Source organism: Neolamprologus multifasciatus, chromosome 17, assembly GCF_963576455.1.
Source record: "Neolamprologus multifasciatus chromosome 17, fNeoMul1.2, whole genome shotgun sequence".
Lineage (NCBI taxonomy): Eukaryota > Metazoa > Chordata > Actinopteri > Cichliformes > Cichlidae > Neolamprologus > Neolamprologus multifasciatus.
The window spans coordinates 32,444,345-32,461,452 of NC_140455.1; the positions used below are offsets into that span (position 1 = coordinate 32,444,345).

Here is a 17,108-nt window from a genome sequence, read left to right on the forward strand (position 1 = left end):
AATTACACACAGTCTGGGTGACTGTGGATGTATAATCTGAGCATCAGAATGGGGAAGAAAGGTGATTTAAGTGAATGTGGCACGGCCGTTTGTGGATGATGAGCTGGTCTGAGTATTTCAGTAACTGCTGATCTAATGGGATTTTCACACACAACCATCTCTATGGTTTACAGAGATTGGTTTGAAAAAGAGAAAATATCCAGTGAGCGGCTGTTCTCTGGAAGAAAATGCATTGTTGATGCAAGAGGTCAGAGGAGGAATGTCAGACTGTTTTGAACTGATAGGAAAGCAACAGTGACTCAGATAATCAATCAATACAAAGTATGCAGAAGAGCATCTCTGAACACATGGAACCTTGAAGCAGATGAGCTACAGCAGGAGACCATACCAGCTAGGGGTGGGGGGAAAAAAATCGATACTGTGTAGTATCGTGATATTTTGTTTGCTAATAATGTATCGATACAGGGACAGCAGAAATCGATATTTTGTTACAAAAAACGTTTTTGTGGACTGGAACTGACTTCAGAGCATGTTGATCCTTTTTCTGAGCAAGAATCCTGACATTCCTTCACTGTCCAAATGTGTTTAACTTTTTTTTGGCAGCAATAAACATGACAGTTTACTTATTTTAATTTAAGACATGTTTTATTTTAATTAAGTTTAAAACTTTTTTATTTAATGTACAATTATATTTTGTTTTAATTTACTTTCAAATTCTTCAGTTGCTGAAGGGGCTGCATAGTTTTCATAAATTGCATAGTTCAGAATAGCTAAAATTGTACCAGATGGTTGCATTCAGTTAAGTTGGACTAGACTGTAATACAAACCGTTCAGTTTGTCAACAATAAAACTGAAATGAGAGAAAGACTGAGTGTGAGACTTTGATATTAGATAAAATGAATATTGATAAAGTTTACCTTTATCTACAGAATCTGAATATCGCAAAATATTTTTAAAAATTGCAATAATATCGTATCGTGCGTTAAGTATTGTGATAATATCGTATCGTGGGATGTATGGTGATCCCCACCTCTAATACCAGCAATGTTGGACAACAGAAGACTGAAAAAACACTCAAATCCTACTATGATATTTGGATGTAGAGTCAAAATTTGTCATGAATAATCTGATAGGATCCATCACGCCTTATGTCAATGGTTCAGGCTTGTGGTGATGGCGGTGTGGGCATTTAAATGTCACTCAATAGAAAAGAGCACAGTGAGGATGTGGTGGTGAAAGTGCAACATTTTGTTGAATTGACGCCACTAAGAATTAAGTCCATTCTGAAGGATAAAAGGGGGTCCAACTCAGTACTGGGAAGGTGTAACTAATAAAGTAGCACATTACTCAGTAACCACAGCTGTATGCATGTAAATAAGGATTTATGCAGATCCACTAACAAGCATTTTTTCTTAAAATCACTCTGCATCTATCTCTCTAAACAACCTTTATTCCAAAGCCCTAAAAACCAAGAGCTAAGCCTCACAACAACAGTGCTGTGCAAACACCGATTAAAATAACCCAAATAACAATGCAGTGCAAAGAAAATGTATTCCGCAATCTACTAAAAGCCAAAGAGATTATGAATGGGCAAAATATCCGTCCGCCCACGCTCGACGGGTGAGGTCAAGACCTCCATCTACAGCGAAAAACAACAAATCTAACTCGGAAATCCCAGATTTTTACAGAGCTTAAAGGCCTTTCAATATTATAGAGACACTTATAATAAGACACCTACATCAAGACCAGCAGGAGAATGAAATAGGACGACTTTGCAGCCCATTATGCACAACACAAAAAGCACACATGCACATGACAAACTGTAAATGCTGCATATAATTAAGGAGATCAATTATTTTCTGCCGTAAGTTATAATATAATGATGAAAATTCAGGTTTGTATGTATGCATCCCCTTCACATTCACATTATTGTAACCGTATGATGTTTATTATATGCTCTGATGCTTTGAGCAGCTGTCCTCCTCGGTCTGTTTCATGCGCAGTCTAAAGATCCGTCACACAGTCACGCGTCTCCTCCTGTTCTCGGAGCAGTCGTCATTCCCTTACCCCGAGGAGCTGTCGGCAGAAAGCCGCGGTGACTGTTTGTGTGTGACTAACCTTTTTGGCAAATCAGCTGCCGTTTGCCATCTACCAGGTGGACCATCATTCTGACTTCAAATCGACACACTTATTCAACGTTTCTCTCAGCGCACCAGCCGGATCGGAGAAAATAAATAATATACTCTCTAAATAATCTTTTTGTACTCGGCCCTGAAAGGAACATTATTAACCGAGCTCCAAGTCAAGTACAGGCTGTTACCACCTTACACAGATGCTGCGGTTCTGAATGAATAATCACAGTGTTAATGATTAGTGTTAGTCATTTTTTCTGTGCGTGGCAAAAAAAAAAAACACCAAAAGATTTTTGTTCTGCGCCTTCATCGCTGTTCTCGCCGACTCTTTGTTTGCATGTGTAACACAAAACAGCTGAAAGGATCCTGAGGAATGTGGATGTTTGATTTATTTCTCAAATCAATGGCACATTCTCGTTCCTATTCTAAGTAGAAACAGGGGTGTCACCGTAGGAGTTCTGTGGGCGAAGAGCTCCGTCATGCATGACAAGCAGACGTAGATCTTTGATCTGCGGTCATGAGAACGTTTTCACAGCAGTCTATACAGTCCACACTCACTGCTTCCATAAGAATTAAGAGAAAAAGAAGCAGCCAGCTCCTGCTATTCAACACTAGATTTGCAAAGTTGCATCTGAACAAACCGGTTACAGCTGACAGCTGCCCCTCCCTGATCCTGGTTCTTCCTGTTAAAAGGGAGTTTTACCTTCCCACTGTCACCAAAGTACTTACTCAGAGGGGGTTGTCTCACGGCTGGGGTTTTCTCTGTATCATTGTAGGGTCTTTGCCTTACAACATAAAGTGTTTGAGGTGACATTTGACTGTAATAGACACAGCACCAGGTTTGATGGAAAGTACACACAGCATATTAGGGCAAACATCTGATACCAACTATAACTATATAGGTTGGTTTGGGCTTAGAAATTGGGGGATATTTTCTTGGCATATTTTGGATCTCTTAGTACCGACAAAGTATCTTTTAAATGTGACAGCCTACTCCAATATTGTTTAGCTAGGTTCTGAGGACATTTATGTGCTTTTTGTGCAGAGGAGTTTTTTTGTTTCCTGTTCTCATGCTGTCCTACCATGGAAGCACAGCATGAGTAGAGGTCTCTTTTTTTCCTTTTGTACTTTCCCACTGTAGTGTATATTTCAGTGTTTTTCTGTAATGCTACCGATCTCCGACTTGTATCCCCATGTAATGTCTGTGTTGTGTGTGTAAGGTCCGGGGGGGTCCCATTTCACTGCAGGGCAGCCTGCATGTGGCGAATAAAGCTTTGATTGATTGATTGATTGATTGATTGATTTGATTGATTGATTGATTGATGTTCTGCAATCAATTCTGCTTGGCTAAAACTGAGAGATACAGCAGGATAATGTTCCCAAACAATCCAGCAAATCTACAAAGGGAAAGGCTGAAAAAGAAAAGAAAAGAATCAAAGAATGACTGCATTGGCCCAGTCAAAACCTCAATTTGACTGAAATGCTGCAGTGGGACCCTAAGAGAGCTTTGTATAAATGAAGTCAGTGACTCTTAATCAACAGAAGCAACGGTGTAAAGAAGAGCGAGCCAAAATTCCTCCGCAATGGAGAATATTTATTATGCACAGACTAGATGCACAGCACTGCATCGAGCCCTGTGAAAATGTTCCTTTTTCACATGACTGTAAGTCTGTCAGCTTTTCGACTGACAGGTGTCCCAACACAGATTGTCAATCGAGTCACTGATCTGCACCTGCATCGTGTTTTCGCTTTTGGTGGCTGTTAAAGTAATTTTATTGGACTCGTTTGACGAGTAATACGGCCTGCTGTGTGGTACTGACCATCCACGTGGCTGTGCTCCATTTTTGATGGGTGAAACTTCGCACCTGTCATTCAAACACGGCCACAAAAGCAAGGCGGTGGTCAAAATGGTAATTCTGAGGCTTCGAATGCAAAGTCCAAAGCCAACGGATGACGGTCTGTGGTCTTACCAGAGAGCTCAGCAGTCAGTGTGTCCGTGTCTCCGTACTCAAACTCCAGGTTTGGAGACTCCATGGAGCTCTGCAAGAGCAAAACACACATTAGCACACATAATGTAGCTGAATTCAGTTAATCACAGTTTCCCCAAACGCCCACAGACATTGAAATAGATGCAAAAACATACTGTGGGATATTTACATATCCCAACACCTACAATTACTATGTACTCGGTTTGCAGTCACATCCATACACACATCACCCACACACACACACACACTCACCATGGCTTTTTACTGGTGGCTGATTTTTCAGGCAGTGCTGATTAGTCATTTACATCTTTCCTCTGAGATCCTCTTACGCAGAGCCACTCACTCATGGTTACAGGTGCTCTCTGTGGACGCACACAGCTACTGCTTTAATCAGCCTAATTGAACAGTCAGAGAAGGCTTTCCCTAGCCAGCACCAGAAAAAGAGGAAAGAGAAGGCACGGGAGTCAACATGCCCCCACCCCCATATCGAAGCAGATTATCCACTGTATCCAGGAAAAGGTCTCTCTAAGCTCTGACATTAGCCTCACCCTGTGATTTACAAATACCCACGAGACAGGCTGCACACATTTTCTATGTTTCACGCAATCGCAACACTCAAAATCTGTGAGCGTTTGAACAGTATGTGATCCACGCACACACACACAGTCATATTTAGAACGTAACCTTAGGGCAAGACAACTGAAAAATGTAACTTTGTCCCAGATCTCACCAAACTAACAACACTCCCAGCAGCCTCAGACTCTTTTGTCTAGCTAGCTTAACGACCAAGACAAACCTAATAAATTATGAATGCATTTTATGAAGCCTTTCTCAACATTTAAACAAGTAAAACCAAAGTTGGGAGGGTAAGCGTATAAACGCACGCACACAACAGAGGGAGATGGGCAGATAAGCTCGCAGAAAGGCCTGCAGTCACTGTCCTTTTGAAACAAATTCATTTGCAGGGAAACAGGATGCACAGTACACATAATGACACCTTACTAACTTGCACCAAGACACACTGCACAGTAAGTAGCATGCAGCCATACAGAGAGGCTTTTAAAACCGTGTAAGGGTAGGAACAAAGTGGTGAAAGGGTTGTGCTTGATAATAACGTGACACGAAATTTCTCTACAGGGATTATAAAAGATTCATGTTATGCTAATGAGAATTAAACGCTCCTGGCAGCACTTAGCTTCAGGCTAAGGGTGTGAGCCGTGTTTAACCCTGTGCAAACGGCCCTGGGGACCGGTTCAGGACGGTAAATAAGGATCTCTGAGTCAGGCATCCTGGTTAAATAACTGTGTGCTGCCATGTCTCCTATAAATACCCGCTGCAACCAAGTCAGCAGGAAGTAGAATATGCAGGACATTAGAAGGCAGTTTGTTTATGACCGAGAGCCTGAGCAACACAATTTGATATCATTACTGCACTTGTAAACCAGGAAATGAAAACCACTTGGGAGTCAGAATGATTGAAGGAAAATGCTTATCGTGACCCTTAAAGCAGCAGAAGGGAGGCTCTGCAGTGTTTATCCTTGGCTGTCTGTTTTTGAAGGGGGCGGGTGAACCAAAGCTAGGGGGATGTTGGTGACAGTAAGGGTTTTATTTTCCAGGGACAGTTATGAAAAAGAGCCATATCGTCATTTTAGACGGATTAACACTTGCCGGGGAGGAATTACGGCAATCACAGTAATTCACAGAGTCATCTACACCTTGAGTATTAATGTCTTCACATTACCACACTCTGGTTAGTGTATGTGAGAAAGTGCTTTACACACAGACAAGCCCACATGATAAAACATACACAACAGAAAGCCCAGGAGAGCAGAGGGCAGAAATTAGTGTCATCACAAGACCCTAACTAGAGCTCGGCCAAAAGTAAAGAATAGATGGGAGAAATGCCTTTAAACCATGTTTTGAGTGTTGCTGTTGCACATTTTGTCCACCAGGGGGCAACTTTCCTATTTGAAACATATGTTTGGAAGGTAAAGGAGTAATCTTTGATAATGAAATCATTGTTTTTTAAGGACCAAGATAATTAAAGAATCCAAAGACTTATAAATAAATGCACATAACAAACATTAGAGAAATAGGTTTATGTTTTTTGTGTCATCAAAAAAACATTGGCCGAAATATCGAATTTTCGTCAATTATCGGCATGGTATATGTCTATTAGGCTCTAAATCTAACTTATAGCTTTAAGGTAAGTAATACAAAAAAATAATAAAAAATTCTACTGGTACTAGTACCAACAACAACATTTCTGATAGTGTGACATTCCTACTTCGGACTTGTTCTTATTGTTGGTCTTCTCTTTAACTTCATGCATTACAAACACGTTTGAGAAAAAACAATTTTGTCAGGCGACTTTTATCAAGTGAACTTCATCTGATTAGTAGCTACTATAATATTACAGCTATTACAAAACCATCCTTTATTAACATTATTCATCATTAATAATTAAACAATGCATACAATTCCAATGATTACTAGTTTTCTTAGTCAATAAAATAATTATTCACAACATTAAGTGTAACCAAACAGCCTTAAAACTGGCAGTTCATTTTAAAATTGCTAAATTAAGACACGTATGACCCTGCAAGAATTTCCTAGATTAGTTTTATGCAGAAAAATATACAAAAATTCAAGAAAAACAAACCAAACTGTTTAGCTTACACTGAAAATTGTGTGATCATGCAAGAGCCCACTCCTGAAAGTAAAAGAGATTGAGGCGACTTGTTTTCAAGGCCTTTAACACTTTCACTTAGGCTTAATTAGCCTTGATAAATTAGTTAAATAGATTATATTACTGAGTCTCTCAGTCCCTCAGTCCTCCATTGGCATCCCTGAAACTGAAGTTAACTCCTCTGCCCAAACCGAAATGACATGTCTCTTTATGTTTCTCTTTAATTCTCATGCCTCTCCTCTCTTCTTCGTCTGCTGCTACTCTTACATTTCTCCTTACAATTACCCAGTCTCTCTCTTCCACTCCTTCATTTTCCCCCATTCACTCTCGTTTACCATTCCTCTTCTCTTTGCCGCCAGCTGATAACCAAAATTGCCCCGGGTCCAAACTGAACTGGCACGGCTCCTGTGTTTGCACGCTCTACACCGCATCAGCGTGCAAACACCGGGCGCAGTGTCAAGGCTGAACGCCCCCTCTCCTACCAACATATGCCAACATGGACAACCGATGACCACTCCAGCCAGCAAGAAAGACAAACAGTCACGTACACGACTGAGTAAGGTTTGAGATTCCTGGTTCAACTGTAGAGGCCAGGGAACCTCATTCATTCACCCCCAACCCCCCTATCCCACAATCCATTGACCGTATGATGAATATGCTCTAGTTCCCCCAAAAAACATTCAGCGTCCTCTTTCAAAGCACTCTGAATGGTTTCGGCTTCAACGCACTCTGAGTAACATCTCTTATGTATCTGGACCGAGTAACCCCACCAGTGAAGCCCATCATCTAGTAATTTTTTCATGAGGAGGATGAATTATAGCTGCCGAGCACTGAGGGAGCCTTAACAACAAGCCTCGCCAGTCAAGTTTAGAAATAGCGGAGGAGATTACAGCTTACAGGTCCATATTACAGAAGGTGACTCCCATAAGCAGTCTACGGTGGCTCTAAACAGTCTTTAAACCACAGAAAATATGCTTATACACCACTCCTATGGGACCGCCTCAGTCTTTTTAATCAAAAAAAAGATACTGCAATGATGTAAAAAGAAAAAAAAAAGATTTATTGGCTGATTCCAATGTACACCCAGCAGTTCAAACACAAACTCATACTGGATTTGCAGGTACAAATTCTTAGACAGTAAAAAGGCTCTAATATCAACATATTAGTCAATATTCTATTTGCATACACTTGCTAGCTACTTCATTAAGTATACCTGTTCAACAGCTTCTTTATGCAAATAACTAATCATCCAATTATGTGGCAACAAGTCAATACATTTAGGCATGTAGATGCAGTCAAGTCGGCCTGTGGGAATTCAAACTGAGCATCAGAATCGGGGAAGAAAGGTGATAATCTACTGGAATTTCTCCGATGGCAAGACTGCTTCAAGCTGAAAGGAAGGCAACGGTAGCTCAAATGATCACTTGTTACAATCAATATGTGCAGGAGAGCATCTTTGCTGCTGAAGCAGCAGAAGAGCACAATGGGTCCCACTCCTTCTGGTTAAGAAGAGGAAACTGAGGGTACAATTTGCACAAGCTCGCTAAAATCAGGCAGAAGATTGGAAAAAAGCAAACATTGCCTGGTTGGATGAGTCTCGATTTGCAACAGGATCGATATTTGGTGCAAATGACATGAAAGCATTGATCCACCGTGATGTGTAGCAATAATTCAGAAGGCAATTATAGTCTAATAGTGTAGGGAGATAATTTATTGATGCAGTTTGAGTTCAAATACAATCTCATTTATATAAAACGCATTACAAATTGAAACTTTCTAACTCACAACCTTTACGCTGACTACATATTTTCATCATTTGTGCCTCTCTGTTTTTTTTATCAGTTTACAATAGATGATAACAGCCTCCAGAGCTAGCTAGAAGGCAGAGGAGGGCACCTGCTGGTGATATGTATGGGACTGGAAACAACTGTACATTTAGTGATACTGTAGCATCCAAATTAGGTCTCTGACGCGCCCCAAGCATTCATATATATCCCAAACAATTCTAAATTTATGACAGGCCAGCATCGGCTTATTATTGTGCCACCAGTATATCACTCATACTGTAGTTCAAACCTAAAAGGTATTAAATTTGCACATATTTTATTGTCTGGCAGCCACTTTTATTTCAGTTTCCAAGAAAGCGTACTAAACCAAATCCCTCCTTTCACAAAGATCCCAAATAAAACCAATAAATGCTCATCTGCTCAGGCGGACTGCCAAAAACTGATCCGATTCTCTGATTGATTAAATGGAGGATGCACTCCAGATGCCAAAAGGACACCACGAGGACATAAATATGATATGCAGTTACGCTCGGTGGTCCTGGGAGCAGCAGTCACATTTCACCACCTGCAGCCCCCCACGCTGAGCACCGCTGTAGGATTACCGCTGGGTTATTTATAGGAGCCGCTGCCAAAATAACACCTTGCCGTCTGCCCGCATGCATGCAGGCATGCTCTCGAGTCAAGACGACGACTCGCTGCATGGGAAGGACATTCAGCTGATCTGAAAGCTTCCCAGCAACAACACACACATACACACACGTACGCACACACAGCCGTCCAGTGCGCTCCTGTACCAGGAGCTGTGGGAGCCCGCTGTGCTGTACTTGAATTTACCTCTGACTCCTTCTGCTGATCCTTGAACACATCTTTCCCTTTCGGCCTCTGTCTGTCGCCGTTATCGTTAAGGTTATTAATGATAGGTACCTCCATGTCCTCAGTCTGCATCTTTCACGGTCGGCTCGGTTCACTTCCTCCTCCTCCGCGGATAGTGCATACCGGTCCGGTGGACAGCTCAAGACTGCACCGCGTCAGGAGGGGGGGACCGACTCCGGAGAGCCAAGTTGAGGATCTCCTCCTCCTTCTCCTGCTGCTGCGACTCCCCCCCTCCCGATATGTTTGATTCGCTGTCCCTGCTCGAACCGAGAGGGCGGAGTTAAAGACAGTCGCATCAGCTGACACATGGAACCAAAACGATGTTAGTGTACTAAAGTGGAGGTTGAATGGCCCAAAGTATTAGAAGCAGCTACATGTTATAAAAATAACTGCTGCATCCCCTTTGCAGAGCTGCCACACAGTCTGCCGTCAGCTGTGATGTCACTGTCGCAGATCACTTCATGTGTGTGCATCTTCATTTGTCATTTCACCTCCTGTCACTTTCCCCTGTGAATTACTGACGCGTGGCTGTGTGGTGATTGTCCTGCAGACTGAAACACACACAGCCCCCTGACTGTGGAAAAACCACTTAAGATGACATGATTGGAGTGAACAGTTCAGAGCAGGCTTGTGCCACATGGCTAGGGCAGTGGGGGAGGTTCAAGAGAGGGAGAGTTCAAGGTTAAATAGTAATTTACTGGTGGTTAAATCCATCGCAGGCCAAGTGTAAGATCAGCAGACGCAACACAGGAGCTACAAAAACACAGTGATGTGAGGAACTCTAGAGCAAGCCAGAGGAGCAGCGGGAACTTGTCTAAATGTAACTCAAGTAGACTCACTTTCAGAATTTTATGTGATTTCAGTTGATGGACGATTTTTTTAGGAGGGCAAATTGGATTTATCAAAAACATTAACTGTTTAGTTTCATGGTAGCAGACAAACAGTGTTGGGAAGGTTACTTTTAAAATGTATTCCATTACAGAATACAAAATACATGCCCCAAAATGTATTTTGTAACGTATTCCGTTACGTTACTCAATGAGAGTAACGTATTCTGAATGCTTTGGATTACTTAATATATTATCATGCTGTTTACAACTACATGAATGTACTGTTGCTGTGATTTATTACTGTTACTGAAGGTCCGCGGCTCCGAACCGTAGTAAAGGGACCTCTGGCTAATACGTCGGGTTCGTGTCGGGCTTGTAGCCGAAAACTAGCTTTACTTTGTTGTCTGGGTCAACTTTGCTAGCGAGAGACAGAGAGAGGCGTTGAAAGGCTGCTCCAACGGAACTTGTTGTTTTTGGAGGAAAACACAAACACGGTGTACAGTTGAGTCTTAATAGCTTACTTACAACTGGGCTCGTCAGGCACTCTTTTTGGCTGCAGTGGTTATTATTATATTTACATGCTTCCAGCTCCCGTTTTTGCTCGATGACAGCTCGTACTTTTCCTTTTTCTCCCTCCCTCGCTCACGGACACATAACGTGTATGGCAGTCCATTCTCCCTGCAGCACGGACTACACTGCCTATGATGCTACATTCTTCAGAGCTATACCTGTAGCATTCTGCTTATTAGCTTAGCACAACAACAACAGGCGCTCTCTCACCCAGGAAACACGCAGAGAGAGAGCGTCACCCTGTAACCAAGGCAACCGTAACGCTGCCGCCTGGAACAACAGAACGTAGCTGTCAAACAAAACCCAAACAGGCCTGACCTGCGACAATATGAAACAGGGAAGTACCGCCGTGTAATCCATTTATTTCAACAAAGTAACTGTATTCTAAATACCACCTTTTTAAACGGTAACTGTAACGGAATAGTTACTCATATTTTGTATTTTAAATACGTAACGGCGGTACATGTATTCCGTTACTCCCCAACACTGCAGACAAACTGCAAAGTACCTACAGACAGTTTTCACAAGGACGAGGTTTCCTATTTTCTGTTATAAATTCCAGGCTAAAGTTCAGGTTTGGTCTAAAAACTATCCCAATGGTATCATCAGGGTTAATTTCTCTTAAAGGTGGGTCAAGGCAGCTTCAAAAGGCCCGACTACAGACTGTATGTAAAAGATGGCCGCAGACAACAGTGGTGGATCTATTCAGGATTTGTAGTCACGTGACAGATGTAACATTAAGTTGTTCGCTGTAGGGTTACGTGAATAAGGCTCCAGTGAACAAACCTAGAGACCAGTTGGCAACTACTGGTTTTATATAGAATAGAAAAATGTCTATTCTCTGGTTGGGAAATAGTTGGTTAAATAAATGTTAATAATGAGTCCTCATTGTGTATTACACTGGCATGAATGCAGTGTAGTAAGAAACAGTGAGTTTCAGAGCCACCCCTGTGAAATTAATGGTGGCAGTCTGGTGACCTTGATAAAACCCGTCTGGCTCCACCGCTGTGCCCACTTCAGGCCACCCTCTCCCTCCACCTTAAGCACTGCAGATTTGTCACAGTGACACTTCATATAAGAAACTAAGCTTGCACATTACTGTTGTAGCACCCAAACCAAACCTCATTTTAAATGCTTCAAAAGAAACAAGCTGAAATAGAACATAAATAGATTATAGTGTAACACACATACAATACGATTCTATTTAAAGTAATCTGCTCACATAAACTTGACTAATGTTTCTAGAATAAATAGAGGCTCAGAGCCAGCTCGGCTCAGCTGATGTCAGAGATGTCCCCGTCTGACTGCTGCTGGCTCAGATGAGCTCACTGTGGCTGTGACAGACCTCAGCAGCTGCACGTGTCTTCTTCTTCCACGGCACATAAATACAACTAGAAACCAATCCACGATGACACAACACAGGCTGTGACATAAAAAAACCCCCTCTGTATGTGAACACACTGGGTGACTGTGTATTATGTGTAGCAGAAATAAAGCAGAACACAAAGGAATAACTTTTTTTCCCCATTTTTTTTATTCATTCAGATTACAGAATTTTGTCATTATTGCTCATCATCTAACATTATCACTTGCAATATTTAAACATAGGGTTTATTTTTTCTTTATTAGACAACTTAAAACATGTTGAATTTTTGTCAGTTTGAACAGTATGAGGATTTACAACAATAAATACAGGTGTCGATTCTTCTTTTACCTTCCTATACTTTTAAAGGTTGTCATATCTGCATATAGTATGTATATACATCTATGATGCTGGTGTCTTCCCCCGCCTACCCGGTCAGCAGAGCGCTGACGGAAAAACAAAACGGTTTCTCCACCCCAACGCACAGGCTAGGATCCTGAGGCAGCTGGTAACAAAGCAACTATGGCCTACAAAACAGAAAGGATGCTTACAAATACAGAGAGACATTTAGATGTGCACCGTCGTCGTCACGCTCGTTCACACACGCACGCACAAAAGGAAGAAAAAAAGACTTAAGACAAAAGGTTTAAGTACTACAGACAAGCAGTCAACAACATGAAGAGACGGATGAAAGGGACTCAGTATAGTTTGACTAAAGGGTTCCCATATTGTTCTTATTTTTGCCTAAAACAAAAAAGGAACATAGTTTTATTTATTTATTTGACCAAAATTTCAACAGATGCATGAAACCTCGTCAAATAGGTAGTACAAGCCCTCTCAGGAACCCTTCAAAATAAAATGCTGAACTACTCGATTAAACTGACCTGCAAAAGCATACTTATTCAACTGGTAAACAAAGTTTTTTTTGTGCCACTCCCACCTTTTCAAAAAATAAAACTTTTAATGTTACCTTTCATATCTAGTACGATACAGTAAACTTTCAGACTTGGGTAATGAGCCACTCTGTGTGCGTTTGATCCTAGTGTGTGAAAGCAGAGCTGGCGGCGTCTCGCAGCACGCCAGAAGAGATTGTGATCGGTTCAGGTGCAGAGCCGGTGTGGCGGCGGGGTACACTTCAGGTGAAATCACTGTCAGGGCTTTTCTAATTTCAAATGTCAGCTCAGCTGGGGACGAGCTGCAGTGGATGGCGACTGTGCAGCTCATTACAGCCTTAAGAAAGACAGACAAAGAAAGGAAGCGCCATCCGGGTGGGAGAAAAGGCGGAAATGGACCTGAAAGGCTAGTGCACGTCAGAGATGTCGTGTGCGTGCCGTCTTTCATTTGTAAGCTCAACTCATCTGTGAGTACCAAAGAGTTGTGTCATCTGATTATGACAAATACAGTAATTCTTAACAGCACCGTGTGTTTTACTGAGGACCTGACAGAAGAAATCTGCTTAATGGGACAGCTCACCTCACAGTCATTGATTAAATAGATTTTCCTGGCATTTAGTGTTATTTTATCCACAACGTACACTGCACAGACAGATGTATGCTGTAGAGGCGTCTGCCTTCTCTTAAATATAATAGAAGTAAGTGGGGTTTTGCTTAAAGCGGTAACTCAAAAATACTGTTAGCCTTCTAGTAGATGCAACTATGGTATCAAGTTAAAAATCATACATTGTTTCATTCTCGAGTTATTGCAGTCACAAACCTGGGTGTCTACGCCGCCTGCCCAGCAGGGTGTGGGTAAAAATCTCATCTTGTTATTGGCGGTTTCATGTAGGAACTATTTTCTTTCTTCTGTCTACATCAGCCAAACAAACAGCTCAGGAGACGGGGGACACCCATTAGTGTTCACACCCTGTCACAAAAATAAGCGTTATGAGTGAGAGGGTTGTTGTAATTCAGCAGGAAGGAACAGTTCCTACATGAAGCTGCTCACAATATTAGGGTGGAGTTTTGTTCCTTTACCTTGAATAGCCGGAGCATAATTTTGCGAAAGTGACACTGCTACCTAGTTTCAGATCGATTTTTTTAATGCTCCAAGAACCAGAAGAGAAGGTAATGCTTTTTAGTTCCACGACGTTCAAGAGAAGGCAGATCCAAACAAAGCTACAACCTACATTTGAAAGAAAAGAAACAAACAAACAAACAAACTACATTTGATTTTTGAGGTGAGCTGCTCCTTTACGTACCGGGGTGGCTGCTGTTTGGTATTTCTGTAAATATTTTCTCACAGTATTTAAAACGAGAGTTCGAGTATATTTATTACACGCATCATTAGAACGTTATACTGCAATGATATTAGAGGAGAGGAAATAAACGAAAGATAGAAAAATCTTTTCTGTATAAACATCTAAATACACAGTATACCCTCGTGATGATCCAAAAGCCTGCCATGCTTCTACTACAGTATTCTTGTTTAAGTGAAGGACCAAATAAAAATACTTTTCATTACTTCAACACTGGCGTCGCTAGAGCGGGTGAGAAAGAAGAGCAGCGAATGACATGGTTTCACTGTGGGTTTGAGTGGCAGGTGTTTGGGTGAGGGGCTGGCGGGGGTCACCCTCCATTCATGTTTTAAAAAACAAAGAAAGAAAGAAAAACTACAGGGTGACCCGTAGCGACATAAGAGCGTAATAAGAAAAAAAGCTTAAAAACAGACAATTCGCAATCAAATAAAACGATATGATTGGACCCTGAGACCCCCGCCTAAACCCTCAGTCTAGCCCCACCCGTCCCACCCCAATAATACACAAAAAAGAGAAGAAAAAAAAAATCACAAGTAGAAAAGAAAAGACGACAAAAATAAGGGACAGGAAAAATTGTCCGACACAAGATAAATCTTCAAAGGTGGTCTTCATTCACACAGTTTTTTTGTTTTGTTTTTTTAAATCAAGATTTTTTTTTTAATATAGTATATATCTTTAGCTTCAGTAATTTCATATTTAACAGATAAACGATAAAAGATCTGGCAACGTGGAAGGGAGGATGGAGGTTTACATACGACTCGACATACAAATGAGCGTCTGAAGAGGACCGGGTGGAAATGATGAAATGACGAGTGAGAGGGAGACGGGGTTTGGGAGCCAGCTCGAGGTGAATGGCAGGAGCAGCTCCGAGGTGTAGTTAATGTTATTATTGTTATTATTACTGTTATCAGGCGGGGGATGAATAAAAGACTGCCCTAAGCAGGGAAAGCCACGCCCCTCCCCCACCCTGCAGGCTCGTTCAGAGCTCCGCCCCCTTCTCCCTTACATATAAAGCAGGTGTATTGGCTGTTGTGTCCTCCCTCCTGTCCTCCGCTACGAGTCTGTATGATTCACGGAGTTCTTCTTCCCACAACACTTGGCTAATACCTTAAAAACAAAGAACATACATGTTAGCAGCTGTCGGAGCAACTGAACGGACCGTGGCGGAAACAAGCAGGTTAAACTGATGGGACAGGTGTCAAAGGAAGAAATCAAAAGGGTAATATTTTGGATAAACCAAATGTAAATTTAAATGATAATATATACCCAAATATATCTAAAAACCAAACTTTGTTGTTAATCTGATGCTTTTCATTACAGTTCTGCACAGACGAGGAGAGTCAAGTGAAGCAGCTCCTTCAGGCTGACAGACAGGCATCGCTGTAACCATGGCCTCACCTAATGGTTTAACAAATGTCCATCCACAGCAGCCTGAGACTGCATCCATGCACCAAAACTACATTTATCAAACCCCTGGATCTGGATTATTATCCGCAAAACTTTAAAATGACGTCTCCATATTTTTTGTCTTCTTTTAATTTGATATACATTTGTGAAGATGTGACGGATGTGAGTGTTGAAATTTGCACATTTGCCTAACAAACAAAAGCTCTCCGGTTTGATCTCGGGAGGAAATGCAAAATGCCACTTTATCCTTCAACGGTAAAGATTCCTTCTAGATAATCCTGGATTCAATTACGGATCCAGATCAACTTTAAATTTTCCTCTTTAAGTTTAGCCATGCCCTACTTGGTAGGGTTTGGAGGGATCGACTGAAATTGTGATAGCGTCCACAGCAATGCTGGTATTAGCAGTGGCTAATACTACCAGGATAGGAGTGATGCTTTTGTTTGTCTCCTATAAGCCCAATACGCTCAATACGGACACACTTGGCTCCACCCCCTCCTCCCTCCTCTGCTGTATTTAGTAGGCGGTAAATGAAAACACTGCAAGCAGTGATGCGTGTTGAAGGGAAATTCTCTACTTTGGCAACACCACCAACTTATTTGAATACATGAAAGATCACAAAACAGAAACAGCTTCTTCCTGGAATGAGCAGCAAAAGAAACAATGAGGAGGAAGAAATGCCTTCAGACAGATCCAGACTAAAGCACAGAGAGTCACAGCACCTGAAGAGACGCAAAGAACAACCAGCTGAGGCAGGGGTGAACGTAATGTTTCAGTCATGATGATGATTCATCTCTTATTAATGTCACACACCTATCCTCAACATAAGATCCCGTTATAAGTCAAAAATACCAGTATCTTTACTTTGTATCAGGAATACTGACTCTGCATTTTCATCGCATTGGGCGGATACCGTATCACGCATCACTACTGCACAGCATCAGTCCAGCGACGCTGCTCTTTACTTGCAAATTTGTGTTTACGTTGAAGTGGACAATGACCTGAACAGTAAGCACGACACAGAGGTTTAGGTTCTGAGTCTATATGGAGCTGGTAGACAAAACACCTGCATGTATTAATCTCCCAGGATAACCAACCTCTTGCTCAAAACAAAGCATGGCTATAGTGGTGCGATACCTGGTGGCTGCTGTAGCTCATTAATATTCAGACCTAAAGTCGCTTGGTGAAAAGGCTGATTAGAATGCTAAACCCACCA

The 17,108-nt window shown here is 41.7% G+C and overlaps 2 protein-coding genes across 4 annotated transcripts in view; both read right to left on the reverse strand.

The window, feature by feature from the left end:
• The window catches only part of strip2 (striatin interacting protein 2), a 41,923-nt gene extending 27,536 nt beyond the window's left edge, over positions 1-14,387 (reverse strand). Inside the window, 2 exon segments of the mRNA XM_085138722.1 lie at positions 4,103-4,172; positions 9,430-14,387. Coding sequence (XP_084994848.1) covers positions 4,103-4,172; positions 9,430-9,540 — 181 coding nt within the window. The 5' untranslated portion in view covers positions 9,541-14,387.
• Positions 14,388-14,819: 432 nt separating this feature from the next.
• Positions 14,820-17,108, reverse strand: part of ahcyl2b (adenosylhomocysteinase like 2b) — a 48,841-nt gene continuing 46,552 nt past the window's right edge. For all 3 annotated transcript variants that reach the window (XM_085138727.1, XM_085138729.1, XM_085138730.1), the window contains exon 17: positions 14,820-15,592. In XM_085138727.1, the coding sequence (XP_084994853.1) occupies positions 15,586-15,592 (7 nt within the window). In that variant the 3' untranslated portion in view covers positions 14,820-15,585. The remainder of the gene's footprint in view (positions 15,593-17,108) is intronic.